Below are 20,977 nucleotides of genomic sequence, written 5' to 3' on the forward strand. Positions count from 1 at the left end.
ACATTAATGGTGGTAGGACAATAGACAAGGCTAATATCACCTGCATGTAGTCTCTCTCTGACAAAGTGATAATGTATCTCAATGTGTTTCGTGCGTGCATGAAACACTGGGCTCCGTGCCACTGCAATGGCACTCTGACTGTTAGTGAACAAAGGAGTAGGCTCCGTAATAGATACATCCAGATCAGCAAGCAACTGTCTAATCCATACGCATTCAACTGTGGTAGTGAAAGCTGCCTTGTATTCAGCTTCACATGACGATGTGGCAACAGTGGACTGTTTCTTGCTAAGCCAAGATATGCAAGACGAGCCAAGAAAGAAACAATTGCCACTAATGGAGTGACGTGAATCATAATCACCAGCCCAATCAGAATCACTGTAAGCATGTAACTGCAGTGGTCCCCCCTTGGCATAAAGCAATCCAAGAGATCTAGTACCCTGCAAGTAAGGCAAGACACGCTTCACAACTTGCCAATGTGACATGCGTGGTGATGCATATATCTGCTCAGGGCTGAAACTGCAAACTGTATGTCTGGGCTAGTGTTGCATAAATAAGACATCCAACTGCTGGAGCATATGTGTGTATATCAAACAAATCACTGTCATCATGTAATGACAGTTTAAGTCCAGGTTTCATTGGTGTACAAACTGGCTTGCAATCCTGTAAGCCAAACTTCTCAAGAAGTTTACCAATGTATCTTGAGTGTGATAACCCAATACCTCTACCATCATGCATGAACTTAATGCCCCAGTAATAATGCAAAGACCCCAAGTCTGACATGTCAAAAGTTTGCTGCAAACTTTGTTTAAATGCTGAAATCTGACCAGCATGTGTCCCTGTAAGCAAGAGATCATCAACATAAAGACAAATGATCAGCATGGATCCCCCCTCTTTACATACGTAAAGGGTAGACTCAGGTGAGCTGTTTATGAACCCTTGGCTAAGCAATAAAGCATCTATCTTTGCATACCAAGCTCTAGGAGCTTGTTTCAAACCATACAAAGCTTTTTTCAGCTTACATACGAAGTGTTCCAAGCCCTCTATTGCAAAACGAATGGACTGTTGTACATATACTTCCTCATGAAGTTCCCAATGTAAAAATGCAGTTTTTAATATCCAATTGATGCACAGTCCATCCATAATGAGCAGCCAAAGGAACCACAGACCTGATGGTCGCCATACGGGAGGTAGGAGCAGACGTCTCCTCATAGTCAATTCCTTTTTTCTATACATAGCCTTTAGCTACAAGACTTGCCTTGTATTTGTCAATGGATCCATCTGCATTCCGTTTCAGCTTGTAGACCCATTTTTTTCCAATAGCTTTCTTCCCAAATGGCAAAGACACCAAATCCCATGTTTGATTCTTAGTGATAGAATCCAATTCAGCTTTCATTGCTGCCATCCAATGTACATTCTATTATGCATCCTCAAAACATTTAGGCTCCTCTTCATCAAGGGTGCGTCCTATCATAACAAACTCCATGGTATGTGCAGTATCATGCATAGGAGCTTGCCTTCTAGTACGACCAGCCATGGGTGCATCGAGATGACTATCTTTCATAATCTGTAAATACCATCTAGGCATTTGTCTTGCCTTTTGACTGTGCATAAGCTCTTGCCGAATTTCAGTTTCAGCACTTTGCTGAATATTCAGATCAGCCAATGGCTGATTTTCTGCATTTTCCAAAGGAGTAGCTGGCTGAACATTGAGTTCACTTGCTGAAACTCCAGCTGAATCACCAAATGTAATGGGCAGCAGCCCTTCAAATATGTCATGGGCAGCTTGATATGTATCTAAACCAGCCGGGGACAATTCTGATTTTTCATCAAATAGTACATTTGTACTGACAAACACCTTTTTAGAAACAGGATCATAGAGTCTGTAGCCTTTGCTCTCACTGCTATATCCCATAAAAATGCATTTAACAGCCTTGTTATCCAACTTTTTCCCGAGTACCTTTGGTATATGTGCATGTGTAAGGCACCCAAAGGTACGAAAGTGTCCAACAAAAGGTTTCCGCCTGTTCCAAGTCTCAAAAGGTATAATTTTCTTCAATGCTTTGGTGGGGCATCTGTTCAAAACACGGCAAGCACACATGACGGGTACCATCCAGAAACTGTGAGGCAAGCTCTTTGCCTTTAGCATATATCTGGCCATCTCCATGAGTGACCGATTGTTTCTTTCTGCAACCCCATTCTGCTGTGGAGTATAAGCAGTAGTGCGCTGATGGACAATGCCCTTCTGCTTCAAAAAGGAATTCAGGATAGAGAACATGTATGCCCCCCCTCAGTCTGAACAGAGAGTCTTAATTTTACAACCAGACTGATTTTCAACAAGTGCAAGAAAAGCCAAGAATGCATCATATACTTTTGAATTTTTAACCAAAGAGTAGACCTAGCAAAATCGAGTAAAGTCATCAATAAATGTCACAAAATAGTAACATCCTCCCAATGACTTTGTCTGCATAGGTCCACATACTTCTGAATCCACTAACTGCAATCTGGCTGTTGCTCGAAAAGCACCATCATTGGGAAACGAAAAACGACACATTTTTCCCAAAATACATCCTTCGCACAAGTGCTCAGGAGGTCTCTCCAGTAGAGGTAATCCATCTAGCATCTGCATACGCTGTAAGAGCATCAAGCTGCCAAAGTTCACATGCCCCATCCTAGCATGCCATAAGTCTGCCTGTATCATAGCAGGAGTAAGAGTGGATGTCAAATACGCTGACAGATCAACTAAAAGAGCATCCAACTCGTATAACCCATGACATAAAGTGCCTGTCAAGACCAAAGTCATGTGTTCTTTGTCTCTCACCATGCATCGGTCATCAAATGTGACTTGCAATCCACAATGTGCCAAAGAAGAGATAGAGAGCAAATTCTTATTTATGTGCCTGGCGCAAATAAAGCATCTTGTAGGCAGAGAATAGAGCTATCAATGGTTGTGAGCACAATCTCCCCAATAGCTCTAACAAGGTATGATGCATTGTTGGCACACTATACAGACTTGCCAATTGGAACTGCATGAACAGATGCAAATAAATCTCTGCGAGATGTAATATGCCTAGAAGCATCACTGTCAAAAAACCAAGTGCCCGCATCCTCAGTAGAGCTAAATGCTCGATCTGCCCAAGAGGTGTCATAACTGCATGTGTAAAAACAATAGTCCTTGTCTGCGACAAAGGACGCGAACTTCATAGCAGTGGAAGGAGCATAAAGAACATACATTTCTGACTCCTTTTTCTTCTCTTTGGCAATGCGCTTTCTGCACTTAGTGATGTAGGGTTCTAGTTTCTTGCAATAATGGCATTTTCCTTTTCTGGCTTGCGTGTCCCCTTTTTTTTTGTTTGCCTAGGATATGCCAGAAGTCCCAGAACTCTGCGGAGCATTTTTTACTTGGCTGCCTTTGCCCTTCTGTCTAGCCATAAAAGCCTGCTCAGAGGCTATAGCATCCACACCACTATTCCTCCGTGTTTGCTCCTCCTCTAGAAGCAAACTGACTAACTGAAGAAAAGTGATTGGCTGCGCGGCAATCCTCATTGTGAGGTTTAAGGCCGTATGAAAAGCCAAGTACGAAGGAGATAATGAGTTCAAAGTGATGGATATCATTTGTGCATCCGAATAGTACTCATCAACATTCATGAGTTGCTCTCGCAAGTCCTGAATTTTGTTCAAGTGATCCTGAATAGAATCACCTTCATCCATTTTCAATGTCTCTAGCTCTTTCTTTAGGAAAGAGATGCAAGTCTCATTCTTGCTTGCAAACATGTGCTCCAAAGTTAGCCAAGCCTCTCGTGAAGAAGTTGCTGAACGAATATGGGGAATAATTGACCGCTGAACTGCCAATGCAATCAACGACAAAGCCTGTGCATCCCTTATATCCCATGCTTTTTGAGCTGCTGTTCTTTGGGGAAGTGATTGAAGTGGAGCAGACTGAGGTACTCGTGGTGCACGTCCTCCTGGAGGAGGAGTAGCTGGAGCCACAACTCCACGCCGAGCTTCTTCTCCACTGACATAATCCGAAAGATTTTTGGCCTCAAGTACATTCTTCATCATGAAGGACCAACGTGAATAGTTATTTCCATCCAATCTGTCCTCCTTGGATACATAGGTAAAAACATCTCCTCCCTGATTTGCCATGATTTTTCAATTATCGAAAATGCAAGAGAGCAATGTCGAAGCAGAACTTCACTGGAAATCTGAAAATTTCTAGAAATTGCAGGAAATAACTTTCTGCAATTAGTGTATAGAGGTGCACTTTGTCAAAACTTTCTGTTATGCACACAGTCGAACGTGCACCTGTAGCCTCAGAGCAAGGGGCTCTGGTGTAATCTCATGTGTCACTTGGGGTGGTGCTATGGGATCCCTTAATGCAATATTCCTTGGATCCCTAAGAACTCTTCATTGTCTCTCAGACTGCTGCTCCTATCCTTATCTTGTTCCCTGTCTTTATCTTCATCATTGCCTTTGTCTAGTAGCTCAGCTCCTCTCCCGCTCCCTCCCACTCATCTTGTGAGGCATGGGTTCCCCCCCATCCTGAAAGGAATGGGTGAGGCCTAATAGTCTGTCTCCTTTGCTACATCCTAGGGCAGTCTGCAGGTGGCTCACTAGCCTCCAAATGAAGCACTGCCTTGGGAGGCCTGTGTAGTATATTGTCTGGAGGATGAACCCCCCATGCACTGATGGAATCCTGATGGCTCGAGGTAGGGATCCCAATGCAGAAGTAGGGACTGTAACTCTAACTAATGGGTGATGAGGGTACCTCTCCACCACGGCATCAGCAAAGGTCCTGTCCTGCTGGATGGCATGCCCAAAAACTCTACCAATCTGAGCAATGTGAAGCAAGAAGTACTTGTTGAGGCCAGGAAAATAGATTGTGATAGCTGTGCCATTGCCAAGCATGGAGTAATCCTTGCCCTCAATCCATCTATCAAAGAGGGCAAGTGCAGTCTGGGCATCTAGTGGACAAGTTGTGCGCACTGATGCAGATTGCTCTGGTGTGCTAAAGCTGACCCTGAAGCACCCCTTCCCTAACAGAGTTATTTTCATAACTCTTGTAGGGGTACCTGTTAGAGCTGCTTGTATCATGTCTTTCAGTGCATGTATTGGTGTTGGACTATTACCAACCAATCGACATGCTAGAGATGATGCCGTCAAGGTTGCCACTCTATCTCTAATGTTGAGCTCTGCATGAGGATCAAATCTGATCTGTGGGATAGTATTGGTCATGGGAATTGTGAGGGCTGCACTGGAGTCCCCAAAGGTAGAAGAGGGACCAGTTACTATCTCATTGATCAAGTTATGACCTTGCTGCTGTGCATATTCTTATGTTGCTGAGTTTTCTGTGCACTGCTGACCTTGTGGCATCCCTTATGAGGAAGGAAGTGTGATGAGGAAAGGGTGGACGCCATCTCTTAGAAAAAAAGCTGCTAGGGCGGGGCCACGAGAGGCCATGATGGCGGGGTAAGGTGCTAAGTGAGCAGCAGACAGGTTCAGGATAATCAACTTCTTTCCTAGGACCATGAATGATTTTCAGAAGGCCATTGCCACCATGGTCCAAAGGGCCCTGCTCATGCTGATCGCTTCTGGTTTGATGGTAATTGCCAAATTTCATTCATGGCATTCAATTAGGGTTTGTTTAACACCTTGGACAAAGTCGATCGTAGATTCAAAATACGTAAGTCATACCTTTTTTTTTGAGATGTGGTTTACCATTGCCCCTTTTTTCTACAAGGCGTAAAAAAATTGCCATAGATAAACACATCAGTCAAAAAACGTATGATTCAAATAACACAATGCGGGCCCTGTGTAGGGCAGCAGTTATACATGGTCAAATAATGGCAGTCTAATCCAAGGGTTCGTAGAAGGCGAATTAGAAGGTTGATAATGCTAGAATGTGTGTCCCTAAAGGGATGGATGTGCCTGAAATGCTTGATGTTGTCTTAAGTGCAGGTAATCTTGATCCATTTCATCTTGTTTTCACACATGTTCCAAGTGATATTAACAAGCCATGTTAGGCAGCAAGTTAATGCCTTTACCATATTATCATGACTTGTCAGCAGCTATTTCTGTATTTTTGAAAAAAAACACATCGGTCAGAGAGAGAGAGAGAGAGAGAGAGAGAGAAGAAACTCATGCTTTGATGCCTGACTGAAAATTTCAGGTGGATTGTGGTCTTGTACAAATATCTGAAACTCTTCTCCAGCAAAAAAAGCTTGATGAATCAGTACGTACATCTCATTCAATTTATGCTAGCTAAAGCAATGCCTGACAGGTCTAGTTTGCCATAAGATTCTATTATCATCCTGTTTTCAGCACTGTCCCATTACTGACACCAGGCCGCCTAGAGGCATACTAGGCTTTCTGAGACTTCTCACAAATTTTCTTCCCAGAAAGAGGAACAATATAAAAAGGACGAAGGTAAAAATTATTACCAAGATAAAATTTGATGTACGAGATCACATATAATGAATAACAGTAATAAAATCTTATTGAGGGAAATGGCACTCTCCTTGGGTGTCTGCTTAGAGGTGTGAAGTATAAGGCTGATGAAACAGTCACTCAGGCAGGTTGGTTAAACAAATCGTTCGTGGGGTTCCAAGGTAAAAGGAAGTGCTAGTCTCCCAGGTTTGAAGGAGGGCCTCTTGCTCCTTACTCATGTGGTTGGAGTCTTGCTGCAGCCTCTTCTATCTGCCTCTGAGAGTATAGACAGTCTTACTCCAAATGTGAGAAACTGCTTCTGAAGTAGATGTCTGCTAATCTGGTATGGCCTTGCTGTATCTCACTGTCCAGATGTACCAAGCAATGATGCTACCAATGATCCCCCATCTGTGACAATGGCCTTTCATTCCAAATGTGAGAGAGTATATCTGAAGTGGATGTATATTGATGAACTATAGCCTTGCTGGATCTCAGTCTCCAGATGTACCCTGCAATGTGATGCTATCAATGATATCCAAAGGTGACAATGGCATTGTATCCACTTAGTCTGAGAAAAACCATGAGTGAGGATGATCTTTTCTGTGACATCTGATAGGATATGCTTCCCAAAAAGTCATTGTATCCACAGGTTAGTTCTCTGTCCATCACACACACTACTGCTTCCTAGGTCAGTGTCATCTCCCCATGTGTTCTATGCAATAATAGTTTGAGGACTCTCCAAAATGCAGTCTTTCTAAGGGATAGAGCTACATGCATTTGATGCATTAGACTTCCCATCCTAGTGTTTGAGGAATTGTTGGATGTAGAGTTTACAGATGACAGAGTTGTTTACATGGATGGATCTGAGGACAATTTTAGGGCGTTTCTAGTTGCGTTGGAGGTGTATTGTAGAGCTTTAGGAGTTCTTATTAAATGGCACAAATCCTATGGATTTTGGGTCCCCCGTGGCACTTCATTGAGATACTTAAGTTGTCATGTGGGCATTGATGTTTCTTTAGAGCCACAGCTTGCACCCCTAATATTAAGCGTAAGGCAGAAGTTAATGTATCAGAGCACAACGAGATTATCACCGGAAGAGAGTTTGGTAGTGGCAAACCAGGTTTTGATACCAACCATGTGGCATATTACTTCTTGTTGGGCCTTCTCTACGTCATCGATTGACCAGGTGAAGCAACTTGTCAAGAATTTCATTTGATTAGGTAGAGATGGTAGCCCCGTGGGGGACAAGGTAGCCTAGGATATCATCATTTAGCTCCAATCTAGGGGTGGTTTGGGGATTACTGACCAAACCATTCAGAGCAGAGCGCTGATGGTTAAGCTCATTGTAAGGGGCCTCCGTCCTGGCAAGGAGCCATGGAAGAATCTGCTACTATGGAGATTAGAGACCATTGCTTCTGCTTATGGAAGATTGTGGTAGCCTACTACACATTGGATAGTTGAGCACATCTAACTACATGGCTAGGAAGTAGTTGAGGTCACATTTTCTGCATCCATCATACGGGCATGGACATCAGTATCTGCAGGACTTCACCAGCTTGACCCAGCCACTGTTGAAAAGAAGTTGAGGAAGCCACTTCTCTTCAACCAGCTACTCCAGCCAGAGAGAGGCTACACCATTGGAGAGAGGACCCACCTTTCTTGAGGGAAGTTCTCTTTCTGGGGAGCTTCTACCATAGGGGAGTGGTTGTTTTTCTTGAGCTACTGGCACAAGTACTGAGATAGAGAATTCGAGGATCAAAGGGGCCAGAGTTGTAAGGGAGAGCATTAGGGAAGTGGTACCCTTGGAGTGGAGGACTAACACAGATACTTTGCAAACCATAGATTGGGCTCTTTACTAGAGGAGAGCCATTTTACACTGCTAGCCACTAGTGGAGAGTGTATTTACTTTCTTAGTAGAGATGGATGGCAGACTCAAGCAAGAGAATCTGGATCAATTGGATTTCATAGGACACTCTCAATAGAGAATTAGAGACTTCGTACTTAGACCGAGACCTTCAGGCTTGTATGATAGATGGATGGAGATATGGGCATACAAGAGGAGGCCATTTTAGAGACTATAGTGGAACATTAGGGTGTGGATATAAAGAGATCCCTTTGGAAGGATGCCTCATGATCCCCTTCTTTGGGTATACCACTAGGCTGGGGAGAAAGATATCGATGAGCAAGATCAGAGTGGCGCCAGATGCAACTCAGCATTGGGCTGCTGGGTACATCACAGACTTTCCTTGCTGACTTCTCGAGGAAATTGGCGGAGAGTTTTACACTTAGAATGATTAAACTCTTTATTTGGTTACCAGCATATAGGAGCTTAGCAGTTCATACATGACTTGCCTATGGTAGAGACCCTTTCCGAGACATAGAGGCATTGCATATGGGATTTCCTAGAGGTTGAGGAGGGTTGGAGGAGAGCCCTTAGGATGGTATTTCATGGCAGTATAGACTCTATGACTGTTATGTGGGGGATGATCGTTTGGGTTATGGACAGAGGTCCAGCTTGTGGATATGAGAGTGTACAGGGGTGTCATCCCTATCTTGTCTTGGGGCAGCTTGTGAGCAGGATTTTCGTGACGGATTTCTTAGAGACAATGTCGACTCTAGAGCATCATCACAGATTCATTGCTTGGTACATATGGATAGCCAGATGCTGGCAGCTTATTAATTTTTGAGACATCTCTACTATAGAGGCTAGTGATTTCTTGGGCATATCTACTGTAGAGGTTATCTCCAAGTATTGGACAAACATGGTGCATACACTCCGTAAGAGATGGGAGAGAAAATAGAACAGTTTGGAGAATATGAGGAGGAAGAGATGCTTTTCTTGGGACACGGGATTCTTTTACTTACCTTTCCATACCCACATGGTCTGGCATTATAGACCTCATAACTGGTTATTCATTCAGGCCTTGTAATAGACTTCCCCTTGTTACATATCTTTTGGTATGGGAGTCCATTATAGGGCTGCTTTATAGTTTGCATTTTGCATTTAGATATTTTGTTTCGAGGACTCCGGAGTCTTATTCATAGAATTATATAAGATAAAACCAAAACAATTGTATCTCACCCTCTCATCCTACTCTAGTCCTCCCTTCCCTGCACATTATCTTGTTGAGAAACCCTTCACATGTAGTTTGCATTCTGTGTTTTGCGTTTAGGGTTTTGCATTTTGCGTTTAGGGTTTCAGAGTGCATAGCCACAAAAAGAGGTTGGGTGCCCACAATGGGGCGCCACCCTAGACAGCTGACGGGCTCCCTCCGGGCATCACCCTACACAGTTTCTTGCCTATTTATAGGCTGTCTCTATCACTCATTCTTTACGGCTGATTCATTTAGTCTGTCCCCTCTTCTCTCCAGCCTCTCCACTACCCTCACACCCCTTCACGAGAACATTGCGGTTCTTGGTTTGTGGCCTCCTTGTGCTACGGCACCCTTGTTCCCTTGTATCACATTCACTCCATGATTCAAAACTTCATCATTCCACTCGTTAGAGTTTCTTCTCTCTTCTCTTCTCTTCTTGCCCACAAATGCTACTATCTTGCTGGTATGTCATCTTTTGACATGGTATCAGAGCTGGAGCTACTCAAACCGTGGCAAAGATCCTCCACTCCAGTGAAGGCAAAGATTGGGGTCCTGGGTTCGGCATCCACTCCTCTTCTTCTTCCGCTACATCAACATCCTAATTGGCGGCTGCTCCCTCCTACATTTGTTGTTTTCTAGCCTGTGTTCACAGCTGCTGCTGCCGCCTCCACTTCCCCTTTGCTGTGTTTATTGCTGGCAGCTCTTCTGCTGCACCTAGTGTTATTCCACCACCTGTTCTCTTCTCTGCTAGTGGCTCAACGAGACTGTTGGCGGGTCCTCCCTGCTCAGCTAGTCTGCTGGCAGCTATTCTCTACTCAGCTAAACTACTGGCGGCTATTCTCTGCTGTTTGCTGGCGGCTCAGCCAGATTGTTGGCGGCTCCTCCCTGCTGTGCTGCAGCTCAACCAGACGGCTAGCGGCTGTTCTCTGCTGTTGGCGGCTCAACCAGATTGTTGCTCAGCCAGATTTTTGTTGGCTCCTCCCTATTGCTGGCGGCTCAGCTAGACTGCTAGCGGTGATATTCTACAGCCGGTGGCTCCTCCCTCATTGTTGCAGGCTGCATTTGCAGATGGCGGCTTCTCCTTGGCAGCTGGCAGCTCCTCCCTCTGCAGCTGGCAGCTTACTTCCAGCCCCTCCATTGCCCTCCCAGCCCTCAAGGGAGACATTGCAATTCATGGTTCATGGCTGACCTCTTCCTTCTTTAGCAAGGCACACTGGTACCCAAGGCATCTTTACCAACAGATGGCCAGACTACTGGGTGCTCCTACTGTGGCATCATTGGACACACCACTGATGCTTGCTATTCAACCTTTGCTTCCCACCCCCCTGGAGTATATGCATCTCCCACTTGGCACTTCTTGTGCAACCTCTCCTTTCTGGGCCACTGAGATCGTTCTGCATTGGCTATTAGAGAACTATGCTCAAGGCAATAAGACACATCCGATACTGTGCACTTAGTCATTTCGAGCACATGGAGGATCGATTGGCACTATAACCTCTTAGAGATCGTTGCAATGCCAGCGACAGTTTTCTCCCACCTATTTTCAGGTACAGTGGCTACCACAGCCCACGGTTCTGCAGTCCGCTCCATTGAGAGATAGTGATTGTTTGATACCATCTCCTCGTCAGTCCGCTCCTTCAAGAGACAGTGACTACTTGACCCCCTTCTTTTCTTCGGCTTCCCAGTCTGCTTCATTGAGAAGTAACAACTGCTGCCTCATTGCTCAGTCTGAGCCCCACCCTTCACCCTCGCCTACTCAAGTTCGAGAGGCCACCTCTAGGAGTTCTTCACCACCCCAGATACCTTCTTCAGCACGACCGGATATACTTCCTTCATCCTCAAATATTTTGGAGTTCGTGATCCATGAGTTTTTGGATTCCCTATCTACCTCAAAGGGGGATTCAGAGGGGGATGATCTTTCTTTGCCCTTTGAGGGGGCATCTATATCTACTACGACTTCAAAGGGGGTTCCTATTTCTCCAGTTTCAAACGGGGTCCCCACCCATCGCTCAATCCTTCGCACACCTTGGTGGAGGCCTTTTACCTTCTACTCTTGGATGGGGTGGCTTCCTTCCAACGGTCATCTCACCTATTGATACCTAGGATCTCGAGGATCTACCTAGATCGAGGCCTTCGAGGTTCAGCCATGACTTGGTGACGAGGCCTTCGTATTCCTTCTTACATGGATGCACAAAGTTAGTAGCTTCTCTCCTGAGGTAGAGTCCTTATAGTGGATCTTTCTTACCTATCCTCCCTATTAGCCAACATTGCCCTCGCTACTGTCACACACCATGCCCTATCCCTTTCACCAACTTACCTAGTACCTCCCTCACTAACCCCTCACCCTCTCATCCTATCTCTTCTACTTTCGCCCTCCCTTACCTGCTTGTCATATCACCCTCCCCACCAACCCCCCCCCCCCCCCCCCAAAAAAAAAAGGACCCAAAAGAAAAAAAGGGAAATTAAAAAAAAACAAAGTTAAAAATCCCCAATCTCATATAGAGCCTCTCTTGGCCAACTTTCCTCACATGCTCTCCACTCTTGCAAGGCTATGGCGACCCCTCACACCTCCTATCATCCCATCTCCTTTGCTTCTCCCCTTGGCAATCCCTTGCCTCCACATATGTGCATCTCTCTACAAATTTTCCATCTTTTCCAAAGGTTACTCACTAGCGGCCCATACCTCCTCGAACTCTATCGGCTCTTGTATCAGGGGAACAAGCCACTCCTGAGGTATTGTTGCATCTATCTCCCTTCTCCTCAACTCCACTCTTCTTTGGCATTCTGATACTCACTGCAACACTCCTTGTCCACCATCGTGTACATCTCCCGCCATGTCTTGATGGTATGAGCTGGGTCGGCCTTCCAACCAGCTCATTGGATGTGGGGGCGCTCGCCAATCTATGCCCCTTCTTGATCTCTAACCTGGGGGTTTCAGATCACCGGCTAACGGTCTATCTCCTTCTGGTAGCCTAGGGGCTCTAGATTAGGGCCTTATGGAAGCCCTGCCATACACGGAGCAAGTTGTGTAGGAAGGGGGATCTACGGGGGGTGATCTGGGCTGTCATGAAGATCCATCTTAGGGACCGCCTCACCTCTCCGCCAAGCCTCAGTCTACAATTGTGAAGACCCTGTTGCAATAGGACCTTCTAGGTTTGCCCTCGTGGTGTGAGGCCGTGGACTACTAGCTTTCCCAAGAGGGCCATACTCTAATACTCTGTGTCTGTGATCCCAAGCCCTGTCTCTGACGGATGCTGGATGATGGTCACTCACACCACCTTGGCCCGCGAATCCCTAGAGCCGTCTGACCCGGACCAAAGGAAGTTCCGCACTAGGTGGCGAAGCTGCACTACACATGATGAGAAGAAACACCAACACGAGGCGATGTACCAGGCCGTCACTAGGAGGACCTGGTTTACCATCAGGGCTTGGCCTGCTAGGGATAGGCGAGCAGTACTCCAATAGGTTAACTTTCTCTGAAAGAACTGGAAGAAATCATTGGAGGGGGGTGATGTTGAGTCCCACCTGGAACCCCAGGTAACGGACAGCCTGCCATTTGCTCACCCATCTAAATCCCAAGTGGATGCCCAACTCCGTACTAGAGTCCAGGTCTGTAAGAAAACCAATCGACTTTCGCCACTTGATTTTCGCTCCCGTTGCAGTAGTACAGAACACCTCAAGAGCCAGTCTCACTCTCTCCAGCATCAACTCATTGTCCTCTATGTAGAGTGTTGTGTCATCTACATACTCTGAGTCTAACAACTTCGTCTCCTCTCTCACTAGAAGTCGGAGGTACTCACGCGTGACCCGAGGAAGTGAGACATCGCCTTTGCAAAGAGGAAGAACATGTACGGGGCCAAGGGGCAGCCTTGCTGGACTGATCTCTCCAGCCGAAACTCCTCTTCTCGCCTGCCACCTATGAGAACCCTATTGGTAGCCGATTTGTAAAGTGTGGAGACCCCACGGATCCATGCTTGGGGGAAGCCCAACCTCACCACGGTGCCCTCTAGGAAATCCCAGTCCACCCTGTCGTAGGGATTTTCAAAATCTAGTAGTACGGCCAGTCCCTGCCCATTGTGCTGAGCCCACTCTGTCGCCTCAAAGAAGGTGAATACATTGTCTAGGATGCTCCTGTCCTGGACAAAGCCTGTCTATGTATCATGAATGATGTCTGGAAGCACAGGGTGTAGTCGCCTACCAATCATCTTTGCCAGTGCCTTATAGGCCACCAACGATAAAGTGTTCGGTCTTCACTGGGAAAGCTCCAGCTGGTCTCCCTATTTGGGGAGAAAACTAATGAGGCCTGTCGAAAGACTCCCTGGTATCTGTCCTTAAGTGAAAATATCCTAGAAGGCCATCAGTAAGGGGTCCTTCACCACCTCCCAGTAGGTAGTGAAGAAGGCCTTAGAAAGGCCATCCTCTCCCGAGCATTTCTACCCATCTTGTGTGTGGAAAGCCTCCTCTAATTCCTTCTCTGTAAAGGGGTCTAGGAGGGAGCGTCCCATCTCCTATGTGACGAGGGACAGGATGCGATCCCAAACCTGCTGTCTGCAAGGTTGTCCTTTGGCTAAGGCTGTCTCCTATTGGAAAAGGCATCTGTAGTAGTCGGTGGCAATCTCCATCGCCTCGTCTGCTGGGCTAAAGCGAATTTTCCCATACTGATCGCGAAGGCTGCGTATCTCCTCTCTTGGGGTGTGCCGGAAAAAGCTCCCTGCACATCATGTCCCCCTTTCACACCGAGAAGGCTGCTGAGGTGCGGAATGAGAACTTCGAGCACCTGTCCTTTGGGCTGGCGATGGCTGCTTGTGCGCCCACCTCCTGTGCGTGGAGGATGGGATTCCCTAGTATCTCATGTAATAATCTTTGCATGGCTCCTAGGTCCTGCCGGAGTGCTCTCTCCTTCTCCTAGCTCTTTTGCCTGGCCTATAGGGCTGCCTCTTAGTAGATCCTGCTCAACTCGGCTAGGACCTCTATGACCTCCTCTGTGATTTGGTCCCTTCTGCCCCACTCCCTAGTCTAAATCTGCTCAATCTGTCTCTTCACCTCGTTGCTCTTGTAGATCGAGTTAGGGATCCGAGAGGATCGTATACCTAGGGAAGATGCTGGGGAATCAAGTGTCAGGAGGACCGGGCAGTGATCGAACAAAGTGGTGCCAGCAGAGCCAACTGCCCTATCTAGCCTCCGCGAGAGCATCCCCACTCTCCCACATAGAACCTGTCCAACCGCTTTAGCAAGACTCCGCCTAGGTGCCTATATCCCCATGAGAAGTCCAACGACCTTTCCCTTCTGTGGAAAGTTGGGTCTCTCCAAGCATCCCGAGCCCCTACTGCCAGTAGGAAGACCTCCCATTCCTCCTGCTCCTCCTCTGCCATGCCTTGGTAGTTTCTGCCTCTACCTTGCTAGTCCTCTAAGGCCTCTAGTTTGTTGAAGTCTCCTCCAACAATCCAAGATTCCATCTCTGGGAGTCTTGCTTCAATCTCCACCCAGAACCTATTGCGTGCCCTGACCTCGGTGGGGGCATAGACATCGAGGACTCCGAGACACGAGTCCTCAATATCCAACCTGATCCAAGGAGCCCTCCCTACCACAATCGCCCCATGATCCTGTACAGGTGGTAAGGCTCGGGCCAATAGAGGTGCATACGCCTCCACTCCTGCCGTAGGCACTGATGGCGTACTCCCAATAGATGTGTGACCTGCCTGGGAGAACCTTCCCTACCCGATGGGCCTGGGCGGGGGTGAGCTTGTGCTCTTGCAGAGGTAGGATGTCTATTCGTCCAGCAAGGGCCTCCACTCCTGCCGTAGGCACCGATAGCGTACTTCCAGTAGATGTGTGACCTACCTGGGAGATCCGGCTTGGGCGGGGGTGAACTTGTGCTCTTGCAAAGGTAGGATGTCTATCCGTCCAGCAAGGGCCGACTGCAACTCTTGCCGAACAATCAACTTCCTGGAACAACGTCCCCGACTGTAGTGGAGACTATTCACATTCTAGGATGCAAGGTGTAACCAGCCTTCCTTCCGTGGATGGGTGGTAAATCCGTAATTATAACTAAATTACAATGGCAAACAATTAATGCAAATCTGAAAATACAAATTTACCTAGTGATCTTGGACAATGCACACTCGATTGGCTCCAAAATTGGCGCCCCTTTCGGTATTTCTTTAGCTTTATTGAAGAATAAGTTGATTTATAATGGGATTCTCCCAATCCCTTTCGGTATTCCAACTCCCCTTGATGTGATGAATCACCGACAAGTCTTTAATCCGATTTGCCCCTTGATTTGGGCAATCAATTGGCCTTCATCCACTTTGATGGAAATGGAAAATGCCCCAAATTCAATTATTTGCTGGTCCCTCTACTTGAATAGGCTAAAAATAGCTTCAGCCCTGTTTAATCCAAGTCTTGGAGCTTCCAATTTTTCGCACGATTCTCGAGGCTGCTGCTAAATCTTAATTTCTGCTGCATATTAGGGGTTAGAGCAGAGATCTGAAATTTCTCAGCCTCCAAGGGTCCAAATGCTGAGATCTTCAGAGCAAGGCTGTGAAATGGCTAGGAGATGAGAGAGAAAGCTGTAGAGAGAGAAAATTTAGAGTTTTGTCGCGAGGAATGATTGAAAATCAGTCAAATGCAGCTACTGCCCTACCACAATAGCTTGTAGATGCAAAGAACTAAAGAAAATCAGTCATTTACAGCTGCTGTCCTGTCTCAACAACCTGTAGATGTTGTCTTCTGCTGTTAATTGGTCTTTTCCTGCCCTTAGCAGCCTCAGAAAGGTCCTTTAATGGCTACAAATCAGACCAGCAGCCTCCCCTCCCTCTCCCTTGCAGGCTGAATTTATAGAAAAGCTTCTCTGTAGCCTCTAAAGACGTTTTTCAGTCTTGCATGGGCATTTTGACAAGTGGCAGCCTTCCCAAAGTGTTTTTTCAGCATTTTTCATAATTAAATATTAATTTTCAGTCTTTAAATATTGAAAATTAATCTAATAATTATTTTGGTGCTATGAAAAATAATCTGACTGGCCAATAATTAAATTGGCCAGGCAACTTCCATTCCCGAGTGTCTTTGTGCCATCTTTGACCATCAGATTGGCGTTAGGTAACCATTAAACGCAACTTCTGTACTGTCACCAACTAACACTTATGGCCAAATGGATGACTTAGGCCAACAACTGACACCAAATACCACCAAGTGCCTGTGCGGCATAACTTATAGCAACTTTTGCCTTTAACATGCCGTAATTTCTTCGGATCCCGGGCTGGTAAATTTACTTTAACCCCAGTTGCATCTCACATGTGCAACATTTACTTAATCATGCGATTAAAATTAATCCACATGTTACGTGAGGTTTCAAAATACATGTCCTCATGACACGAGGTGTAAGCTCATGGGAAAACCTGTGACTGATCGAACAGGCATCTATTCGGTGTGGAAGCTACTGATGAGGAGAAAGAACTATGGGGCATGCGAGTACACTTTGCCGCAGGCCTGGATAGCGAACTCCAGTCCCCCATGGTGGCCCTCGGGCGGGAACCATAGGGGTGATAGATGCTCCAGGTACCACCAATCCATCTATCAGCCACAGGTTGAGAGTTGTCTCTCTGTACACTAGTAAAAATGGGCCGCCTATGCCAGGGGCCACTCGATCACATCCATCGGAGATCTCCACTATGGAGGGGCTCGAAAGATAATGTTTAAGTGTGGGACCTCGGCGCCAGTCCACCAGTTAATATCCATTATGCAACCTAGCCACTGCTGTGCAAATGGTGCTAGTCCTTCTTCTCCCATCCACTAGGAGATGTGGTCCTCCACCTGAATCTTCACCTCCTCCTCTATCTGTGTCATCCTCCAATTCCTTGAGTAAGAGGACTGAAGGAAGAAGATGTAGTTTGGTCCATCCAATGGTGCTAGTAGATGGACCTTGCCCCTCCTTGACTTATGTACCACGAAGATCCCCACCTCCAAAGGTAGTGGGAACTCTCCGCGCTCCGCAACTCTAAGGTAGGACTACGGGCCACTATGGAAGAACTCTTGTGGTAACAACTGCGCCTGTCTCGGGAAAGTGTGATGGGCGGTAGGGACAGATGAGCTGGTAGCTGTATGGGGAGGGCAAGACTGTTGGTGTGAGGAGGATGTAGGCATATGTGGCTCATCACCTCCTGTGGGAGGAGGGGAGGTGGGCTGGGGGGTGGGGGATCAATTGTATTGGGTGCAGATAAGGGGGGGGGGGGGGGTGCTTGGTAAGGGAGGTGGTGGGGGGGAAGAGGATCGACGGATGGTGGGGTGGTCGAAGGTACATGGTGGGTGTTGAGGGGGGATTGGTGGCCCTCGATGGGGGGGCTGTGGGCCAGGGTCAGTGGGGGATCCATGGGAGGTGGGGGGGGATGGGTGCGGGGGCTGTGGGATCTTAGGTGAGATAGCCTATGGCGCGAGTGGTGGATGTGGGGGATTGTGGTCTTGCCAGGTGGGGCGGGCTGCGAAGTGCTCTGTTGGTGGGGGATCGCCATCACTTGCCCTCTTGCTCCATGCTACCATGGCTCTGTTTGAGCAGTTGACTGCGGCCCCCCTTGCCATCTCCCTCTCTGTCATCTCTAGACCCATGTAAAGCCGTCAACGTCCACCTACGGCCTTGTCAGCAGAACTACCTTGGCTCCAAAACGCGTGTAACTAATGCCCAAAGTTGTGGTAGCGCAGGCACTGTCCTAGTTGCCTAGTCACAATGACCTGTTGCCTAAAGGAGTGGCCTCCTGCCTCAATCTCCAGGAACTTTGGTATACTTTTTGTGTCTTTCACAGCTACTTGTACCTTTGGGACTCCTGCAGCTATCACTGCATGCGCGAAGAAGGCAAGAAGAACCGTGTCGAAGAGCCGTCCAAAGTCCTCCACTAACTAGCGGTACTCTACTGCCAGTCCGGGGAAAAGTAAAGTGACTAGATATCTGAGGAATTTGTTATGGAGCGCAAATGTCTCCACTATGAAGCTGCTATACCAGGGAACCATGTAAATGACCCCCTTTGTGGAGGCATAGGGTGAGCTCTCCACTAACTCACAAGCTGTGTCCGTAGCGGTGAGTCGAATCATGAAGATCCCTTGGCCCATGAGAGCTGCCTCCGCAATCTGCGCTGTGCCAATGCGTAGCTGCCCAACGACCTGACCAAAGATTGTTGTTTCTTTCAAATCTAGCTCTGTGGCATGGACGGCCAAGAGCTGTTTCTCAGAGAGGATGATGCGCAAGGTGTTTGACTGAGGGGCACTCGTAGAATGTGTCGGCGTTTGACCAGAGGTTTCCATTGCGCATCCCTACTGAGAAACGTACTGATCACACTGCTGAAACTGCCGAAAAGGGGGGGGGAGTGTTGCTGCAAATGGAGGGAGCAACGGGGGGAGGGCAGGGAGGGGGGGTTTTCTGTTCTGTTTTCTGATGATGATGGAATCACTGGGCGCCACGAGAGATGTTTCCAGACTGGAGTTGTGCAGGTGAGGGGCCTGGAGTTGCGGGTTGAATAGGACGGGGGACCGCACAGGAGTGGGGGGGACTGGGTGGCAGATTGGGGAAGCGCAGAGGGGGAAGAATGCGGGGCAAAGCAAAAACGTCAGGTTGGGCGACTGATTAGGAGAGAGCACAGGATTGGGGGGGGGTCTGGGATAATAGTGGAGCCAGGGCGGAGGGGGGGGTGATGTGGAGAGGTTTTACTGGCAGAGCCAGTGCGGGAGGGGTTGACGGGCGTGGGCAGCGCTGTGGGAGGTAGCTCGATGGTGCGACAGGCTGGCAGGGGGGAGAGGTACAACACGTCGCAGGAGGGGAACATGCGAGCAAAAGGGTTGGGTCGCGGGGGGGCATTGTGACAAGTCGATGGAAGAGACGGGGGGTAGTGGGGAACATGGTGGCAGTTAGTGATGACGGGCGACAGAGTTAGGACACAGTGAGGATCTTTCTCATAGGTGTCACATTGGCTAGAATGATAAAGTATGGTGCTAATTTACATAACCACCTAGCATGTTTTATTTAGTAATAATTTAACAAATGATATCCACTTATTTAACAATGCCCCCTTTTGTGGTAATCTGCGTAACTTTTAGAATGCCCAATCATCATGACAAAATTTGCTTCTTGCTCCCCTTGGTCCTTGAAAGTAGATTGGGTAGCAGCAATGTTGCCCTCTCCTTTGTTGACTGCTCTTTCTTCAATCTTCAATTTTCCAAATCTTATTGGACACTCCTCAATGTAGTGTCCAAGTTTATGGCAATAGTTGATACTTCCCTTTTTATTTTTACCATTACCTTTACTTTTTATAAGGCCAACCAACTCCTTGATGCTACTTTCCCCATTCGAGTGATTCTTCCTTGTTTGCTCCTCCTATAGTAACAACCCCATAAGTTCTTCAAAAGAGAGGTGTCGTTTATCACCTCTTCTCAGGGAAAGATTTAAGTTCTGAAAACTTCGGTAAGGAGGCAAGGAGTTGAGATTAGGTAGAAGTTAACTCTTCATCAAAAGCTTCATTGATGCGAAGAAGTTGTTTGTTGAGGTTAGGTAGAAATCCCATCTTATCTTATCTTGGGAAGTATTGCATAAGATGGGATTTCTACCTAACCTCAATCTTACATCCCATAGGTAAAAATAAACATGATTGCCACATCTCCTCAATCTTGATAAGATGGGATGTAAGATGCGATTGCCAAAGTGTATCACATAACAAGATAAACATTTGAGTGGGCTTTTCAATTTCTTCAAGATGCATGCATGACTTACAAGAATTTTGGATTATTCATCCACAAGACCATCTCTAGGGAAAGCCTAACAAATAACCAAATATACCTAAAGTAAAAGCTACTTAAACAAGCTGTGAATAATCAATCATCTCTTCAAGCTTCTACCAGAATCACCCTCAAAAGATCAATTGGGTACAACTCAAATCTATGGTAAACTCAACGATATAGCTGCAATAGATAGATAAAACAAAAGAGGATAGCTGGAGTTTATTGATGAGATGGTTGCCACTCAAGATCATGAATAGTAGGCCCTCGAGTATCGGACATGGAACATCAATACCTTGCAAGGAAATGTTGAGAAGATTGAAGACTTTCTGGAAAGGCATACCTATTGTGACTCTAATTGGGGTGCATATAAGAGATGTCTAGACAGTGTCCTTCAAGATGTGCCAAGGCAGGCAATATTCCACCAGCTGGCAAGCCAAAGCTGATGCCTCAAGTGCAACGACTCTATCCTTCTTGCTGAGCTTTGTGTTGCGAGAAAAACTGATGAGCAGAAAAGCATTGATCAAAGCAGGGCTGAGGGATTCACTGGAGTCTCCCCATGAGAGTAGAGGACCAGCTACCGTCTTGTAGATCACCTTGAACTTGTATATCCTAGTATCTTGGATGCTAGAACCATGATCATGTGTAGATTGAACTTCGATTTAGTTTAGCCAAATTTTATTACAAGGTAGGAAATTATCAGGTTC

At 46.8% G+C, this 20,977-nt stretch overlaps 1 protein-coding gene across 6 annotated transcripts in view; it reads left to right on the forward strand.

Annotated features, from left to right (window-relative positions):
* The window catches only part of LOC148031439 (uncharacterized), a 291,467-nt gene that overhangs the window by 130,517 nt on the left and 139,973 nt on the right, over nucleotides 1–20,977 (forward strand). For all 6 annotated transcript variants that reach the window (XR_015691896.1, XR_015691897.1, XR_015691899.1 and 3 more), the window contains one exon: nucleotides 6,167–6,229. Coding sequence is in view for 2 of the 6 variants with exons in the window: in XM_087684974.1 (XP_087541100.1) it covers nucleotides 6,167–6,229 (63 nt within the window). In the remaining 4 variants the exon portion in view is untranslated. The remainder of the gene's footprint in view (nucleotides 1–6,166; nucleotides 6,230–20,977) is intronic.

Source organism: Lygodium microphyllum, chromosome 9 (assembly GCF_053477565.2).
Source record: "Lygodium microphyllum isolate KBCC chromosome 9, Lygodium_microphyllum_v1.1.10, whole genome shotgun sequence".
Classification (NCBI taxonomy): Eukaryota; Viridiplantae; Streptophyta; class Polypodiopsida; order Schizaeales; family Lygodiaceae; genus Lygodium; species Lygodium microphyllum.